The sequence below is a fragment of the Astatotilapia calliptera genome, chromosome 4 (genome assembly GCF_964374335.1).
Source record: "Astatotilapia calliptera chromosome 4, fAstCal68.1, whole genome shotgun sequence".
NCBI lineage: Eukaryota > Metazoa > Chordata > Actinopteri > Cichliformes > Cichlidae > Astatotilapia > Astatotilapia calliptera.
The window spans coordinates 18827297-18847186 of NC_137425.1; the positions used below are offsets into that span (position 1 = coordinate 18827297).

General features: G+C 40.7%; 1 protein-coding gene across 1 annotated transcript in view; it reads right to left on the bottom strand.

The window, feature by feature from the left end:
* The window catches only part of cacna1ia (calcium voltage-gated channel subunit alpha1 Ia), a 99924-nt gene that overhangs the window by 22999 nt on the left and 57035 nt on the right, over nucleotides 1–19890 (bottom strand). The window contains exons 16-27 of the mRNA XM_026165255.2: nucleotides 19274–19374; nucleotides 18246–18369; nucleotides 17958–18026; nucleotides 16457–16635; nucleotides 15706–15832; nucleotides 15387–15512; nucleotides 15177–15266; nucleotides 14861–15053; nucleotides 12500–12651; nucleotides 11431–11540; nucleotides 6341–6474; nucleotides 5354–5424 (exon numbers count right to left, since the gene is read on the bottom strand). Of these exons, the coding sequence (XP_026021040.2) occupies nucleotides 5354–5424; nucleotides 6341–6474; nucleotides 11431–11540; nucleotides 12500–12651; nucleotides 14861–15053; nucleotides 15177–15266; nucleotides 15387–15512; nucleotides 15706–15832; nucleotides 16457–16635; nucleotides 17958–18026; nucleotides 18246–18369; nucleotides 19274–19374 (1476 nt within the window). The remainder of the gene's footprint in view (nucleotides 1–5353; nucleotides 5425–6340; nucleotides 6475–11430; nucleotides 11541–12499; nucleotides 12652–14860; nucleotides 15054–15176; nucleotides 15267–15386; nucleotides 15513–15705; nucleotides 15833–16456; nucleotides 16636–17957; nucleotides 18027–18245; nucleotides 18370–19273; nucleotides 19375–19890) is intronic.

The following is a 19890-nucleotide window of genomic DNA, read 5'->3' on the forward strand; positions in this document are numbered from 1 at the left end:
CAGGCTACATTTCACTGTGTGTTATACTTGTATAACTATGCATGTGACAAATAAAGAACCTTGAACCTTGAAAGCATGGATCCAACCTGCCTTGTATGAACAGTTCAGGCTGGAGGTTGTGGTGTAGGAATTTTTTTTTTGTATTAACTGATCATCTTTTAAACACTACACTCGACTGGGTTATTGTTACTGACTGTGTCCATCCCTTTATGATGTACTCATTTTCTGATGGCTGCTTCCAGCAGGATAGTACATCATGCCACAAACCTCAAATAATCACCTCACTTTGGGATGTGGTGGAATGGAAGATTCACATTACTAATGGGTAGCAATTGCACAATACTGTTATGTTAATATAGACCAAACTCTTACAGGAATGCTTCCAGCACCTCGTTGAAGCCATGCATGAAGAATTTAAGGCAGTTCTACTCCTTGCGAAGTGTAACTAATGAAGTGTCCCATGAGTGTTTTTCTTATGACTAGAAATAAATCGATCCCTGCTTCGTCTGCATCCATAAAATATGTTATTGCAAAGTAAAACACAAATTGATGATAATATAGTACGTGTATTATTACAGTCACACATTATGTTAATTCTAATGATTTTTGTTCCTGCTTTTGAAAAGGTCTCATACAATACAATTTCATTTTTACAAGATTTCCAGTATCTATAGGGCTTCGGAAGAAAACTCCTTTTCATTATATTTTATCATTAAACAAATCACTGAGTGATGGATATGCACGGACCTAATCCAATATTCCAACTTGTTCTGTCATGCTCCTCTCACCCTTCTTGGTTCTGTAAACAGACTTTGACACGACTAAAGCCACAATGCTGTGAATTTTTCAGCTTGGGCTTTTGGGACTTGGCTTGGATCCATGCCACGAAACAGCCTTCTGTTGCTTCACCCTAATAGTGATGATGTTGTATGGTTAAAACATTTCTAATCCTATTAAGGAGATGCAAAAGCTAGCCTCCTATTCACCGCCTTTAATGCTCTGCAAGCAGCACTGTTCCACTGAGAATGAGGGAATATTCAATGTGTGCCTCAGTACTCAGTGCACAGAGACTTTTCAAGGAAACTATACTTGTGATTTGCTGCCAGTTCAGCTGAAGAACACTGCACCAACACTACAGCGGCTAGGGCAGCATTTGTTCACAGGAAATTACACATCAGCTGTTGTGCAAGTGAACTTTATAAAGAAAATTACATTGTGGTGCTTTGCCAGGCTTTTTTTTTGGCTCTGTTTGAGGCAGGATCTTTAATGATGCCATGCTGAAGAGGAAAATAATTGTGAAAAAGAGAACTTTGATAGTAATATCTGGTTTAGTCGGAGAGCTCTCAGTAAATGGAAGCCAAGTCAAACATTTCTCATTTAGTTTAGCTGTCAATGAATTTCAGACAAGGACTTTTCCAGCAAAGAACAACAAATCTAGTGGAATACATTAAAAGTAGCTCTTTCATGCTCAGGGTTTAAATATGTTCAGGGTTTGTCTTTGTTACTATATCTCATGAAAATGATTTCAAAAAGTGTTAAAAATGATAATGACATACCATATAATACCTGATGTACTTTATCTGCTAAGCCAACAGCATTGATTAAAAGAGATTTAAAATATAGTGAAAAGTAAAAGGAAAAAAAGCAGAAGAAGGAGTTCGTTCAGGTATGCCACAAAGTCAAACTCAGCTTCAATCCCAGCAAAGGAGCTGCTCTCACAGCCAGCTCACAACAGCTGATGGATCTGCTGATAACATCCTACACAGCCAATTGATAAATCTATGATAAGGCCTGTAATTAGTTAAGTTGCTTTAGCCTGGTCACATTTGCTGTCCATTGCAAGCTCCTGCGCCGCCTCCAAACCCCAGCTCCACTTTTCACACTGTTTTTGGCTATTGCTGACTGTCAGGTGTCACTTACCACCCATCAGGGACAACTGTAGCATCAGAGAACCATGAATATACTACCAAACTTTCACATGAACTCTTTACTCTGCTGCCCTCTGGAAGGAGGCCCTGAATCAGGGGGGAAGGGGTGAAGACACCTTGTCCGACCAACGATCATAAGCTCATGTATTTCGTTCTCTTACAGAAACTTGTCTCCAAACACAAATTAGCGGTAGAGAAACTTTGAAAAGTGCAACAGAAACTTGAAGCAGAGAAAATTTTGAAATATGTTGGGTTCAGGATAAGGCAGAGCTTTTAATTTGAAGGCGACCTTTGCCCTTTTGTAGTTTGCATCACACCTTTTCAAGTTTCACTACAGCCTGCAGGGTAAAATGAGGAGTGTTTGTAGACAAGTGGTGTCTTGCATACAATCTACTGGCTACAGCAGCAACCTGCTAGTGACCAAAGCATCACCAAAGGTTTTTGGTGCAGCTCCCTCTTTGCAAATATTACTCACTTTTAATTTCACTTGCAATCACTTGCTACCCAGTTAGGGAAACAGCCATTTTTCCCTAGCCCCTTAGACTTGCCTCACATGTAATATGAATTATATAACAGTTAAACCCTCCCAGTCCTCCTTTGGACTGAAAATAATGGAAGTAAATGCATCACAACAGAGGAACGTGTCTACACAGTTTGTATCTCTGTGTTACTCTTCCTGGATTCCTCAGCCAATCAATAATGATGAACTAACAATAAAGTTTTGCTAGTCTAGTATTAAGGCTAATCATCTGTTTGGTGAAAATTATTGACTTTAATCTATACTTACAAAATAACATGGACTACTTTGCTATTTCTTTAGACTATATTTTGCAAAGATGAGAAAGATGAAGCTTTCTTTTATTATTTTAATGATTTAATTTGGCAGCAAACACGCATATTAACTGCTCCTTTTCAAAACTTGATTGTATTCTTAAGGGAAAGTGGCTTTCTAAATGATTTCTACAGTTTTCACAGGCATTTCTGGAGTTTTGTCAGCCATTTCCAGACAAAAAAATAAATACACATCTGGCTCGGCTTTAGCGCTAACGTGGCATAAACTGTTAGTGACAGGTTGCAGCCGTTTTGCATCAGTTAAGGAGGAAAGCTTAACAGAGAACGCTTCAGGGTAAATGACTTTGTCTCACTGCCTATTTGTAAAGACAAGCCATGAAAATACATTTCTTAACATGTCACTGAGCTATTAAGCTTACACACCCTTTCAGTTTATAGATCCCTCATTACATCTCCATGTCTTGTCATGATCTATTAACGGCAGAAACCGACTGTGTAACTTGTGGAGTGCTGAAATGATGTTTTATCTCATAAATTATTATTGTAGCAGCCATCTGTCGCCATGTGCCACGGTAGCGTAATTCATATTCTGTGGCCTCCCATGGCATTATCAAGCGTTTGACTCTTCAGCTGAATTCTTAAGCCTTTGTTGAAATGTCAATAATCTCTTCAATGTCCTATGTGATGAAAAGCTAGCCATTTCATTTTCACTGTGAAATATAGCGTAGTATCACCTGAGGTTAAATCTCTCACCAGGTATAATGCAGTCACTCTGACTGTTTCAATACCTCACACACACACACACACACACACACACACACACACACACACACACACACACACACACACACACACACACACACACACACACACATACACAGACCTCCTGGAACTGTTTAATTAGCCCTAGTTTTAATTACCTCCCTTGTTGCCCTTGGGATAGAGTGAAGGGCTCAGTGTTAATGAGAGCGGGATCAATAGAAAAGAAAGACAAGGAATCTGTTCTCCCTCACCTCTGCCTGCCCTCCTTTCAACACGCCACCTGTTTCTCTGTGCTTGCTTCATCTTAGTTTTGATGGTCAATGGATCAAACTGTCTGTATGTGTGTGTGTTTGTGTGTGTATCCTACATAAGGCACTACACGTCTTTATTTCATTCATTTATTTTTGGAAAACCTGTTGGTCTGGACCATTTGTTCTGAAAACTTTTTCTGTCATGCCCCACTTTTCAAAGCTGAAAAACGATCCATAGCCCACACCCCATTATTTTATCATTAACAATTAAAAGGATTCATGTTGAATTTGAAGAGACTCAAGGTTAGAACAATAGCATCTGCACACTAACGGTTTATTTTCCCTCCTATCCGTAAATTATGTTAATTTAACTTAGCTTCACTCCGTACATTTCCCCTGGTGCTCCCCAAAACACCTGCAGTAGCTCCACGCCCCTCCAGTGGTGCCTGCCCCACAGTTTGAGAACCACTATTTAAAACACAATGACTAAAAGGAGACAAAGGCCTGCAAATTTTGTGGGTATTTATTTTCTTTCCTGTAAGGTACAAAGAAAAGATAATCGTTACCAAATTTATAATACGATAAAAAAAGGTATAGTTGAATAATAGAACATCCATCTGTTGAATATTAAATAAAGAAGTAAAAAAAAGATGTAAAAAGGCAAAATTTACCCACTACAAAATACGACCTGTACCGTGAAAAGCACAGCATATTTACGACGTTAGACGAGAAATATTATTTCCTAGTGTCCTGTAAAAACCTGACTTTTTGTGCTTGTTATTCTAGTGTCCCTACCTTTAAGTACTTGTAGTTAAATATAATTACATTAGAATTTCAAATAAAATATATTAAAATTCCATTTAATTTGAGGGGAATTATGCCCTTACTGTGGACCATATTATAAAGTTACTGAAATGTGAGAGTGGCCTCTATCTTCTCATTTAATTTTCCAGAATTCTGAAATTATTGTTTCACTTTTTGCTGGAAAAATTCTGACAGTTTTGATGGAGTTAAAAAGTAATGCTCCAAAAAATGACACCAGCATACACCAAGAACATTAACCAATAAGTGTTGAGACACTGGGGGAGATGGCATGCAAACAGAAACATCATACATACTTTCTACAACATGTTTGATGTGCCGTTTCACACTTCATGTTCTAATGAGTACAGTTATTCTAGAAAAAACAAACAGAAATAGACAGGCAGCTGAATATTAGGTGCCCTGGAACAGTGAGAGACGGCCTGGGCACTGTTTGACTCTGTGGACAATTCGCCACTAAATGAACTAAAGACTAGTTTACAAGCTGTTTCTAACACACTGCGGTCTCAGTGGGAATCTGGGAACTCTCCGTGGTGCTGAAAGTGAAAACAAGCAAAAACCTGCCTGTGTGTATATGTACGCAGATGCATATGTGTGTTCCAGGCTCCCAGTGTGTGTGGTAAATGAGTCATCCATTAGAGTGGCCTACAGGCCAACAAAGAAAGGGAAGAGGGGCTAGTACCCCCCTTGGCTATTGACTGAGACTGGCCAACTTTCTCTTGGGGGACTGTGGAGTGAGTGTGTGTGCGTGCGTGTGTGTGTCTGAGCAGAGGAAGAGAAAGACTAAGTGTTTTTTACCTGAGGCAGGGCTTGGACTACTGTATCCAACAGGGCTCTCATTCCTGTTGCCATTTTCAGCAGCTTCAGCACTGAGAGAGACAGAGAGAGGTGGGAATTTAGAAGGAAGTCCCTCAGGTTCAATTACATGCTACATGTACATAGAATGGGAAACAGTGATCTGTGGAAACATCAGTTCATGATTTTGCCTTGTAAAACGAAAGCATTCACGTCAAGCCTTTTCCTGCATATTAACAAAGGAAAATCTCTGGGAGTGTGGTAACAACATTTCTACTTGTATTTCCTTTAAAGTTGGGTTTAATTTAACCAAGCTTAAATTCATTTTTGTTTATCAAATGTCCAAAAATCCATAAACTTCTGTTAACTTAAGTAAGAAATCCTTTTAATACGACAGAATATTAGGGCCACATTAAGAAAAAATAGAAGATTTATATCAATTTTTTCATTAATATTGTTCATTTTGAGAATAAAGCGAAAATTTCAAGATTAAATCCAGGGTGAGTCAGTGAAACACTTTGATCAGCTTTCTTGTAATACAACACGTTCCCTCTGTACTGCACGAGGGTGTAACCATCGATGTCCTTGCATCGGTCCACTGCCAGTTTTTTCCTTTGTGTGGGTTTTTCTTCTGACCAGTTATAGCTTTCTCCACCATCTCGTCCTCTGTCCTAATGCTTAACAATTATCACCAAACTGTGTTCATGTGCTAAAAGGGAAATCATTTCTGAAGTACAATTTCACTAACTCATCTAGACAATTTTGTAGAGGGTAGAACAGCTGGGTCACTTGTTCGCCTTGAAACAACAACTTTAATCTCCACATTTTGACTTTTTTTCCTTAAAATTTAGAGTTTAATCGTAACATTTTGAACCAGTATGTGAGCTGAAATGGTTATATCAAAATATAACTGTAACCCCCCCCCCCCCCCCCCCAAAAAAAAACCCAAAAACAAAAAGACATGTATGTGATTATTCACAGCATATTTACCTCTTGCTATCCTCAGTACTCTCATGATCCTGATGATGGTGGGGTTGATAGGCAGAGCAGCACTGATCTCAATTTCTTCCAGCGTGATGCCCATCAGTGACAGGAGCACTATGGCCAGATCCAACTGGTTCCACCTAGTACAAGTTCACACGTTCACTCTCATGTGGTGGAGTAAAAAAAAAAAGCATTGCACTAAACTCGAAATATAGAGAGTGACTACAAAACACAGACGCTCTGGTTCACTGGGGGAGTAAATAAGTCACACTTGTTAAAACTGCTGCAGACTCAAATAGGCTGTTCACCAAGTTCTGAGCTTTATTCTTTAAGGAGGCATCTACACATTAATCTCCTTTGAGATTTACACATTGCTGACATTGATGCTACAGTTCCTCAGACCCAAGAGTCCTTAAAGACATCATCTTGTCAGACAATTTAATTTTAAGGCTTGAGGACAGATGGGAAACAGATGGTGCCAACAATTTGAAGAAAACCATTGCCAGCGCAACATCTGACTTAAAGGTGCGGTACGTCGTTCTAATCCAATACACTTTTTGTCAAATTCAGCTAATATTTCCTCTGGGTCTGCTCGTTGTTGTTGGTGGTGTGTGTGTGTGCACTAAAAAAGTGTTTGCACACAGTCCTGGTTCTGCAAATTGGGAAAAAAGTAAATCCCACGGATCAAACCACACAGCAAAACAACAAATCTATGAATTTAGTGAGTAGACATTTGGGAGGAGATTGTTTTTTAGAATGTCTCCCTTAAATTTAAAGGCATTTTATTTATTCTGATGAAACTGCACCACATTTGCAAGGCTTCCAACTTTTCAAGTCCAAAAACAGCCCCCGCGCTTCCAACAGACTGTCCAACCAAATGTGGGCAACAACTGATTGAATTTGTTTAGGTTCAGGACTGTGTGAGTGTTTATGAGAGACGGTAAATACAATGTAAGATCACAGCGAGGCACCCAGCGCGGTGAAACATTTAGATTGGAAATCTGGAAAACAAGACGGCAACAACTTGTGAAAAGGTTTAATTAAAGTTGCGCTTTGCTTTTCTGTTATCGACACTGTTAAGCTCAGATTTCTCTAATGAAGCACGCTCCACTTAACTACCCGTGTCTTCAACTGTAAGACCTTGTCATGTGCCGTGCGTTTTACCTGCTACTCCACTGACCCAATTCTAAAGCTGGCCCGAGAGTCACCCCAGCGTATACCGTAAATCACACTATGCACAATGAGTGCTCGCGGCTGTTGCTGACACTACATAAAAAGAGACAAATTGCCAGCTGATCATTGCGTGATAAATTCTCTCTATATCCGCCCATCTCTTTCTCATTTCATCATTCATTTGTCCCCTCCATTTTTTTGTCTTTGATCACTGCAGCTTCCATCTTCTATATATTATCTGTCTTTTTTCTGCATCTCTCTCTCTCCGTCTTCCACCTTATCTCTTTTACAAACCATTTTTTTTGCTATTCTTTTCCCGCTGTCTGGTCTCTCTTCGGTAACTGAAATAGGTCAATGACATTAAACTACCATCAGTATAATATGAGCTCCCAAATCTGGTTCTGCCTAAATTAGTCACTGCATAGCTCTCAAAAGACATGAGTGTCATCATTGTGCAGTAACAGATGAGGCTGTAAATAGAGAAGCGCTGAGCTGATTTTCCTATAAAAGTCAAACAAAGGTGAGTACAGTAAGATGGAGAGATTTTCAGTGTATTCATTTCACATCCACACAATTGACAGGCACATTTCATTTGGTGGTGAGATTGTTCTTTTACAGCTTCATATTTTTATGGATTATACCACATTAGCTTTACTTGGTTCATACACTGAACAAAAATATAAACGCAACACTTTTGTTTTTGCTCCCATTCCCCATGGGATGGACGTAGAGACCTAAAATTCATTCCAGATACACAATATAACCATCCCTCCCAAACAGTGGTCACAAATCAGTCCAAATGTGTGGTAGTGGGCACATCTGCTATATTGAGATAATCCATCCCACCTCACAGGTGTGCCACATCAGGATGCTGATCTGACATCATGAGTAGTGCACAGGTGTACCTCAGACTGCCCACAACAAAAGGCCACCCTGGAATGTGCAGTTTTTTGCGCTATTGGGGGTCTGGGGACCCAGAACCGGTCAGTATCTGGTGTGACCACCATTTGCCTGATGCAGTGCAACACATCGTCGCATGGAGTCTATCAGATTGTCAATTGTGGCCTGTGGAATGTTGGTCCACTCCACTTCAATGGCTGTGCGAGGTTGTTGGATATTCGTGGGAACTGGTACACGCTGTCGTATACGCCGGTCAAGCACATCCCGAACATGCTCAATGGGTGACATGTCCGGTGAGTATGCTGGCCATGCAAGAACTGGGACATTCTCAGCTGCCATCTGCCCTGAACAATGTGAACCATGATTCATCCGTGAAGCGCACACCTCTCCAACGTGCCAGATGCCATCGAATGTGAGCATTTGCCCACACAAGTCTGTTACGGCGACGAGCTGGAGTCAGGTCAAGACCCCGATGAGGACGACGGGCATTCAGTTGAGCGTCCCTGAGACGGTTTCTGACAGTTTGTGCAGAAATTGTTTGGTTGTGCAAACCAATTGTTCCAGCAGCTGTCTGGGTGGCTGGTCTCAGACGATCTTGGAGGTGAACCTGCTGGATGTGGAGGTCCTGGGCTGGTGTGGTTACACGAGGTCTGCGGTTGTGAGGCCGGTTGGATGTGCTGCCATATTCTCTGAAACGCCTGTGGAGACGGCTTATGGTTGAGAAATGAACATTCAATGCACGGGCGACAGATCTGGTTGACATTCCTGCTGTCAGCATGCCAGTTGCACGCTCCCTCATTGCTTGTGGCATCTGTGGCATTTTGCTGTGAGACAAAACTGCACATTCCAGGGTGGCCTTTTGTTGTGGGCAGTCTGAGGTACACCTGTGCACTACTCATGATGTCAGATCAGCATCCTGATGTGGCACACCTGTGAGGTGGGATGGATTATCTCAATATAGCAGATGTGCCCACTACCACACATTTGGACTGATTTGTGACCACTGTTTGGGAGGGATGGTTATATTGTGTATCTGGAATGAATTTTAGGTCTCTACGTCCATCCCATGGGGAATGGGAGCAAAAACAAAAGTGTTGCGTTTATATTTTTGTTCAGTGTAGTTTAAAATGATCCCTTTTTATCTTACATTTAGTCTTTCTCCTGCCCTCGGTTCATTCTTTCCTTGTTATTTTAGCTTCTTTAAGGACCACTTAACTGATTGGCTGCCATTTGTCAACAGAAGATCATATTAAATATGAGCATTTGTGAGCAACTGTACTTAAAATTGATCTCCAGTATTTTACCTGCAGTACTGGTAGTGTCCCAGTGTGTTGCAGTGTGTTTGAAACCATGTCATGCTGAAAAATGAAGCTGATGCCAGTCAGATGCTTTCTAGATGGTATTGCATGGTGGTTTAAAATCACACACTACTTTTTGTGTTCATAATTTCATTAATTTTGATGAGATTCTTCAGTACTACTCGTTCAAATGCAGCTCCAATCCCTGACAGAGCCCCTACCGTGTTTAAGGGATGGCTTTAGGCTCTCACTGTTGTACCTCTCCTGTCCTGACCTCCAAAAACCAAACCAAAAGTGTCACATTTGGATTCATCACTCCATCAGACCTGTTACAACTGAATTCCAGTCCAAATCTTGTGCAATCTGCCATACCTCAGCCTTTTCTCCCCGTTTCCCTTCCCAAAGAAGGCTTCTTGACTGCCAGGCTTCCACTGAGAGCATTTCTGATGAAGCTTCAGTGAACAGTAGATGGATCGGCTAAAGGGCTAGATGCATCTCTTGTGTCCTGTGTCAGGTCTTTGGTGGTCTTTTTCCCTATTTCTTTGACTTGAATTTCACGACTTTCAGACACTGTTCTGCTGCTGATAGTGTTTTTAAGGACACACTGCACACTACGCCAATATATCCCACAAAATACGTCCTTTTTCAGTTAATAGCTCTTTGCGGTGCAAAACTACAAGTTCATTCCAGTCAAATTGTGTTGTCTTTTTTAATTTTTGTAAATTCAACTAAAGAAATGGGAGCAGATTACATGCTTATATGATAGGCTTCTATAGCCTATCAAGTCCACTAAAGACACAATCTAAAATCAGTTCTTTGCTATATGTGAGGGCTGGCTCAAGACATTTGCATAGTACTGTAATTATTATATTATTATGCACCTTAAAATAAGCCTTTTAACTGTAAGCAATTTAAGGTTTATATTTGCACAGTATAGCTTGATGGAATAAGGGCATGACAGAGGGCTTAAAAGAAACAAAGTAGGAAAAACAAACCTCTTTATTATTTAAAGCTTTCTTAACTTCCAGCTAAGCAGACTGAGGTACTATGCTCTTTATACTACTTAAGACATTATAGACAGAACCCACAATGTGTGCTAAGTGTCATATTTGTAGTGCTTATTATTTAGTAGACTTGACAACAGAACGTTTAACGCCAGCACAAATATTTCAGCACATTCATAATCCTAGATGCCGTCAAAGCTGCTATTCCACTTATAATGATCAAAGCAAACGGCAGATTTATTTAGCCATTACACTTTGAACCAAATAACTGTTTATTGTAGCACTATTTATATTATATGTTAACTTGAGAGATTATAGCATGTGCCAAAAGCCCTAATAGTCGACTTAGGGTTTTTTTTTTCTGTTGCTTTTTTTTCTTTTTATCATCATATATGTGATAAGTGGTTTAGCTGAACAGACAGTGACACAGGATGACATTGTAATTTTTGACTGATATAAATGTCCACATCTAATCCAAAGGCTGCTTAAGGTTAGACACTGTGGGGCCATAAGAAAAGCTGTCTGTCATTCAGAAACAGATTAATCCATCTCTGGACAGCAGATTTAACAAATCCACAGTGGAAGCATGAGATCTGCTGTGCTGCCAAGCTTTTTGCTATTCAAACACGCTGCTACAAATAAGCACTATTACACTTAGACAGGAAGATGGTTTCAAGCAGTATCACGTCTTGATCACAAAAAGTAGAAACAGGCACTGTACCTGTCTTTGAAGAAGCGACGGACGCCGAAGGCAATGAGTTTGAGCACTGCTTCCAGCACAAACATGGAGGTGAAGAAGTAGTTGCAGTATTTCAGGGCAAGATCCAAAGACTGCAAAGAGAGAGTAAAAAAGGGGCATGTGTGTGTGTGTGTGTGTATAAATAATGGGGTAGAGTGAGTTAACAGTTGCATCAGCAAATTGGAATTTGTCCAACTGTGTGTATCGTAAAATCAAACAAGCCAGAGGCCAAAGGAGAGCATGCTCCATTCATGGCACTAGAAACACACCACGCATTATGTCCTCTAAAGATATAAAATAGTATTTAAATATTCCAAATGCAAACATGCTTTATTTATTTTTTTACATCCAATCCAGCTTCCAGTCACTGAAGAGGCTATTTTCTCCCTTTATAAATAGAGCTGTGTTTTCTAACAAGTGGGAGGCTCCCAAATGTCAGGACCAACAGCTGACAAACACAGCCGAGACCTGTGATATTTATCTGATGCTCGGTCAGTTTGAGAAAGCTCACTCCATTTTAAAGGTCAAATGGGCATCTTATCTCAAGGATAATCACTTTTCTCTCCCTTACAAAAGCGCTGACAGGCTTTTAAACCTCCATGTGCCACACAGATACTGTACCGGTAACAGCACTCTGACAGCAGCCCCTTGTCAAATCAGCAGTGCAATCACAGCTCCTTTGTACGGACTCCATATACTCACAATACATGCTATGGAGCCTGGAATACAGTTTTCTGATGCTTTGACTAGTCTGTGGAATTTAAGATGCTGCTGTTTGGAGAAGGGAAGAAGAGCGTGAGGCTGAAAGCTGTGGCGTGATGCAGAAAAGAAATTAGGAAGATATGACAGGCATTAATACTCAGCATAAAAAGCCTGCATACGTTCTTTCTAGTAAGATGCAGCTTGCAGCAATTTCTGTATTTCTGCTTATATGAAAAGCACACGTAAGCTGAAAACACCTGACTTGCATGACATACATAGCTATTCAATTAAATTAGCTATATGCACAACCAGCGTGCACTTTTCCACACACAAGTGAACTTCTGCTTACATGAGGTTGATTGTAGTGCTCTAAGGACATGGTGATGACGTTGATGCAGATGATGAAGGTGATGATGAGGTCCAGGTAGTGATTTGTGCACAGTGTGTGGATCATCAGTCGCATGTTGCCATAGCTGGCATAGTAGGGCAGCTTCTGTGCCTCTGTTAAAAAAAAAAAAACGGGGGTGAAGACGCTCCAATAATAGAGAGATAACATAGAAACCCCCCCAAATCATGTGACCCCACTATGAAAAAGTCCAGTCAAGCTTTTCTTTGTTTCTTGGACATTATTAGAGTAGATTTGTAGGAATGAAGTTTCAAAGTACAACCCTAGATCCAAAGGAGTTGGGAGGCTGTGAAAAACATAAATAAAATCTGAATTAAATGATTAATAAAGCCTCATTTTATTTTTAACAGAACTAAAAAGGCCATTTTAAATTTGATGGCAGTGACACATCTGCAAAAAGTTGTAATAGGGCCACGTTTACCACTCTGTAGCATCCACCCTGTGTTTAACAATGTTTAAAAGCTGGCTACTATCTGGCTATTATTCTATTCTATATTTTTGTTTCATAATACAACAAATTTCCAGATGCACAAGCTGCCAGTTCCATAGGCACTAATGAACCCCCATACCATCAGAGGCTTCTGACCTGAGCCAGCTCCCTTTCCTCTTTAGTCCAGCGGATGTGGCATCCATGTTATCCAAAAAGATTTTAAACTTTCAGTTCATCTCACCAAAGAACAATTTTCCACTTTACCTCAGGCCATTTTAAATGAGCTTTGGCCCAAAGGAGACGACGACACTTCTGGATCATGTTCACATATGGCTTTCTCTTTACACAATGAGCTTTTTAACCTGCATTTGTGGATGGCACAGAGCAACTATGTTCACAGACTGGGATTTATATAAGAGTTCCTGAACCTATCCAGTGATTTTCATGACAAAATAATGCCTGTTTTTAATGCAGTGCTGCCTGAGGATTGCAGATATCCACTATTGAGTTTCGGCCTCATCCCTTGCACACAGAGATTTCTCCAGATTTTTGATGATATTATGAACTGTACTGTATACATTGATATATTCCATAATTTTACATTGAGAAGAATTATTCCGAAACCATTCCACAAATTGCAGATACAGTTTTTTTGTAGATTGAATACTCAATAACTCTTCCTCTCTAATGTGCTCTTTTATATCCAGTCCAGTCCTGCTGTCAGTTAACCTGTTTAGCTGTAGGGTCTGCACTCGCAGGCCCCGCTAGTTCAGAGACTTATCCCCATGAACGAAGCAAGACGATCAGAGCTCAGTCCATTCAACTTGCAAGGGAAGCCGGTCGGATCAGGATCTTTGAGCTACGAGCTCCTCACCTGATCCCAGATAAACATTCCTTACTAAATAAGGAACCCAGAATATTGCATAGAATGTGCCTGCAGTTAAAGGCAAGGTTTACAAATTTTAAGCACAACAGTGACAACTTTTAACACAATCATTCTAACAGTTTCTTTTGAGCACAACTTACTTTTCAAGTCACTGGTTGTCCCAACATGTTGCTACCATTAATTCATAATGAACTAATGTTTTTCATGAATTAGTAAAACGTCTGAGTTTAAACAGGTGTTTTCTGTGTTTTATTTTAAATAAAATATGGATTCATAAGATTTGCAAATCACTCTGTTTTTATTTATATCTTACACAGCTCCTCAACTGTTAGAGGAATCAGGTGTGTAATTTCTAATATAATCTATTGTTCTGCAGTTTACATCTGTCCAGCCTTGGTGCAGGCTCTCACGTCATCCAGCGTCTGAAACAAAGTGATTTAGCGACGCTCCTTTTCAGGTCACCCTCACTTTAAGCTCTCTTTGATTTAAGTTACAGAACTGGTTGTTTAATCAGACGTTCCTTAAAAAGCATAATTTCAGTGGCTTGATCGCTGTAAAATCAGAAAAAAGAGGAACTGGAGCAATGTTAGAAAACATAATACTTGCCGTTTATGTTTTTATTATCAATCTGCCTCAATTTCCATCTCTCTGTTTTTATAGCACAAAATTTCATCAGTGATGATCTCAGCTTAGGGTCTCGCAATGTGTCATAATGACAATAGAGCTAAAATGAGATAATAAAGTTCTTCTTTTCAAGCCCTTTGTGCATTATATTACTCTGTCTTGTTATTTTATGGTAATTGTCATAGTTTTCCATTTGATTTTACCCATTTTTGCTTTCTAAATGTCTGTCTGCTTCTGACTTCCCTTTCAATCCCTGCTCTTTCCCCCTTCAACCACTTTTGCGTTCTGCCTTTTTTTTAAATCCTCTTCTAGCTTTTAGCCTTTTTATTCTCGATCTCCATTTCCTGTCTAACTTCCATCTTACTCCTCCTCTTCTTCTCCATGCGCCGCTGACGTTTCTCCTCACGCCTCTTGGCTTCCTCCACCTCCTGGTGTTGACGGCACTTGTGGAAGTTCTCCACCACCACGCCAACAAACATGTTGAGGACAAAAAAGCTAACGATGAGAAGGAAGGAGATGAAATACAGCAACATCCACGGGTTGTTGTTGGTTATCGGCTGGGGTTGGAGATGTGGAAGTATTATGTTGTGATGGGAAAGGAGACAAAAAGAGAGTTACTGAGATTAAAAAAAATAAAAGGTTGTTTCCTCAAAAAATCATAAAAGCTTATATTCAGGTACCTGCTGGTCCACACCCACGGCGTCCAAACCGTGGTACATGATATTGACCCAGCCGTCTTTGGAGGCGAGTACAAACAGAGACATCAGAGCCTAGACAATACAGGGATGTGAACAAAAAACACTGTTATCCTTACCTCACCCCGACAACTACACACTTTTCTATTGTGTACTGTAAAACATGTAAGTGCAGGAACCGCACGTGGTACTCACCTGTCCCAGGTTGTCAAAGTTGTACTTATGGTGGACCCATTTATAGTTGGCTTGCACACAATCAGACTTGTTGGTGATGTTTTTGACATCAGGACCCAAGCAGTAGAAGAACTTGCCTTTAAAGAGCTGTCAGTTCAAGGACAAAGAAACCAAGATTTGGAGCTCTGTACTTATATATAAAACAGAGAAATACTCCTTAGAGAGACTGGACCTCTTTAAGGAGCTTAAAGCGTAAAATAATAAACTGATAAAACCTCACACCAGCTCGAAATGTTGTGCAGTGAGGGAAGAAGTAGTAGTTGAAGACAGCTGTTCCTACCTGGACCCCGAGGATACCAAAGATGATGAAGAATGCGCAGCAGATGAGGACAATGTTGCCAATGGGTTTGAGGGAGGTGATGAGAGTTTCCACCACCAGCTTCAGGCCTGGGGCTCTGCTAATCACTCTGAAGAAAGGAGAGGGGTAAATGGATGAAAAAAAACATACATCAATGAAGTCCAGTGTGAGGTCTTTTTTTAAATCACAATACTGTCAGATACAAAGACTGAACCGTTCTTGCAATTCATTTTTGTCCTGTGCATCAAGACCTTTACGCCTACATGAACTTTCTTTTCAAAATGACGGGAACTGAAATCAGATTTTTTTTAAAAGCTTGATTTTCAGAAACTATTTGTTTAGGGTATGTTTTAGTGTTTGGACATGTTTCCTTCATCTTTACCTCAAATCCACGCAAACATGGAAACAATATCGTTACATCACAGCTTTGTGTGATCAAACAAGACCCGATGTCCTCTACAAGTGACAGAAGCTCAAAACACTGCAGGAAACATATCTGTGGGACAAAATAATCTCTACACTGGATTTTTAGATTGTTGATTACTAATTAGCCATTTTCAGTTAAAACCTTAAAGAACAACATTTTCACAGGTTTGTAAAAACTGTATGGACAGCAAAGATTGACAGGAAACATGATGATGATCATGCCTGACTTTCAGGAGATCAGGAAAAAAGATACAATAAAAACACAATGATAATAAAAAGAAAGAAAAATGCATGGCTTGCTGCCAACCTGAGAGGACGCAGTGTCCTGAGCAGCCGGAGAACTCTGAGCACACCCAGGATCTTGGCCCCTCCCGCCATGGACACGACAATGTCAATCAATGACACAAAAACCAGGAAACCATCCAGAATGTTCCAGCTGCTCCGCAGATAAGCCTGTTCTCCCACATACAGACCCATGGAAACCACCTGGAGATGAGAAAGCAGACATGAAGCGCCACATTACAAACTGGTAATATCCACCGGTCTAGTGCATAACACCCAAAAGACCAGTTCCCTTCTTACTGACTCGTGAATAAATATTAGCGTATATCATATTAGCATATGATGGGATTTAACATGTCTGTGAGTTTAAATGTTACGAGTGGTTATTGTACAGGCACATAATCACAGATGGATGCTGTTTTGGTAAGCAGCAGTGGGAGCATTATGTCTGCTTCGTCAAAAAATCTGCAACTGATATTTGAAGCCGTTTGCTGAGTGTTTGCTAAAGCTTCAGAGGGACCGTGGGGGTTATTGTGCAAACATCAAGATGGCTGAAAGATCAGTGCCTGGCACACATCTTAGCTCTGAATGCCAAAATGTTAACAGCCTTCGATAATAAAAGTGTCAATTAATTTATAACGAGTGTGCCATAGAGTTTGCTATTCTAATTATGCAATAGGACTGGTATTTACTCTATGAACAGTTTCTGTGTGAAATTATATCTTTGAAATCTTTCAAAATTAATGAATATATTATGTAATAATGCATCTGAAGAAACCTCAGACATGCTGACCAACCCTGCAGTGTTGTTCATTTATGTAGCTGCATTTTGCATACATCGTTAAACTACATGGCGGAGTCCTATAGGGACATTAAAGTTACACAAACAAACACCACCGGCACACAATGTGTAAGCCACACAAAAGTCCAGACAGACAGAGACATGAAGGGAGACATGTACGGCTCAGCCAGGGGGCTGACAAGGCTGTAGCTCCTCGACGTGCGGTGGTTGGTTAATAATTGATTGTGGGAGTGCATAATTGATGGCCCACTTGTGCCAGAGTCTTTCTCAGAGAATACAGACTCTGTGGTGGAGGGAGGAAGAGAAAATTAAAGAGGGAAAGAATGAGGAGACAAAAATATTTGAGAGTCAGGGAAAAAAAAATAGGTGAGAACAGAAGGAGTCTCAGGAAGTGGAAAAAACAAACAGACTTAAAAAAAGAGGACCACTTAATATAGAAGTGGACTGGAGGAGGGACAGAGTGTGGGGGAGTGCTGAAGATGGACTGCTTCCATAGGAGTAGACTAGTCCCTAATTAATGACATTGCTTAATTGCTCTATTCTCCATAGGAACGGGGGAATTACTGAGAAAGGAGGGAGGAGAAGAGGATGGGCCGTGGGTCACTAAGGCAAAGGCAATTCAGAGCGAGAGACAACCCTGAACACATGGGAGGAAACACAGAGAAACGACGCCTCTGCGCCGCCTGCATTGGCAGTAATAGAGAGACAGGTTGTAAAACGTTACCTTGAGTGTCATCTCGCCCACAAAGATGGCAGTAAAGATGTAGTTGGAGATAGTAAGAAACACTCTTTCCTGGACAGAAATAGGAGCGGGGGGAGAGAGCGGGAGAGAGGGTTGACAGTCAGAAAGTGAAGATGGGCCAATTAGGAGTAGTAAAAACAGCACTTACTGCACCTTATAGATCATAAAAGTGAATTCATCCTCGGAGAATACAAACAGCTACTGCACAGAAACTGCAGAAAGGAGCTGGAGTTTCAAACACACGCGTGCAAACAAACATTTTAGAATTACCAAGCTGCCCTGTAGTATCTTGGGCCTTTCCAGAGCCACTGTGATGCAGTTGGAGAAGATAAAGGCCAGTACTACGTAGTCGAACAGCTTATGGGCAATGATAGATTGGCACATCTGTCTGAACCTGGAAGAAGATAGCAGGGGAGAAGAGAAAAAAAAGTTAAACTGAAGGGAACAATGAAAGGCCTCAGTCTGCCCAGACGCACTTTTAAAACCCCTTCCACCCAATCGGAATGAGAGCCAAGTTCCCTGAATGTGCATGGGAGCTCCCTAACATCTTGGTGAGTAAATAGCTTCATTCAGCCCCTGTTTACATCTCTCCTAATTCAAAACAAATTACATTAACAACACTCTCAGAAGCACCAGACTCCTGAGTACAGTCCTCTGCAGGGGGAACAGAATAGAGAGATAAGAGAGAAACAAACGGAGTAAGAGAGACAAGTGTGTGTGTGTGTGGGTGTGTGAGGTGGGGGGGGGGGGGGGGGGGGCAGAAAGAGATGGGACGTATAAATACTGAATATGCATTTCAAAACTTAGCATGTGAGGCTGTGCACTGCCAAAAAGCAATTAAATGTCTCCGCTGCAGTGTTTATAAGGGATGGATGAAAAGAAACAGAATGAATATGAAAATGAATTGACTACGAGAGCGAGCGAGATCGACTTTATTCCAAACTGTTCGGGGACACACATGGACACGTTTAAATGGCTTTTATTGAAATACTCAACTGTGCCTAGTCAAACCCTTCCTCTCAGATTGTAAGATGGCATCACTACAAATTAATGCATAATTTAATGAACTGCCTACAGTATTAAATTTATGCCTCCCCTCTTGCTCTCCGACTAAAGGAGGAGATCGCTTTGCTATTTGTAAGGTGGCGATCAATGTCCTAATGCAGAGGTGCTTTCGCAGGAACTTGAAACTGTCCTTCACACTGATGAGCTGTGAAACAGAACTGGGCAATCCGTTCGTACGTTTGGAAGACTTGAGCACAGCATCGGTAAAGGCTTCGGATAAAGGCGAGGCTTACTTGTTCTGCGGGGAGAAAAGGAAGACGGACCAGTCTTCTCTGGTCTCACACCAGTCTGGTCTGTATGCTTCTAACATCTTCTGGATGCGGAAGCACAAGCTCTGCAACAAACACACATATCAGTGCAGATCATGGCACACACACACATGCACACACACACACACAGAGCGAAACCGTCTGTTTGGATTCCATAATTAAATTATTTACCAAAGTGAAACACTTCTATGGCAACAGCTCGGAGCATCTTCCAACATTACCATCTGTATAGCTCTTTCCCCCGCTGTCTAAATAGTCCTTTCTAATTAACCTTGTTTCCCTCATACACAGACTTGTTTATAATGAAAACAATGAGGCTCCCATGAGGCCCAGGTGATAGGGAGTGCGGGCTTTGCACAAAGTAGTTGGCAATCCTACACAAGAGAGCGGGAGATTATTGCACATGTAAAGCCTTATACTTGAACATAAAAGCTAATGGTTTGGTTGTTGTGTATTACAAACCTAGATTGTGTTTCTTTGTTCTCTCTAAATGCTCTTACATAGTGCGTCTTAGAGCTGCTTCTGAGGAATATTTCCTCATGCATCTGTGTCTAATTTCCTTAACCGCACATGCACACAAT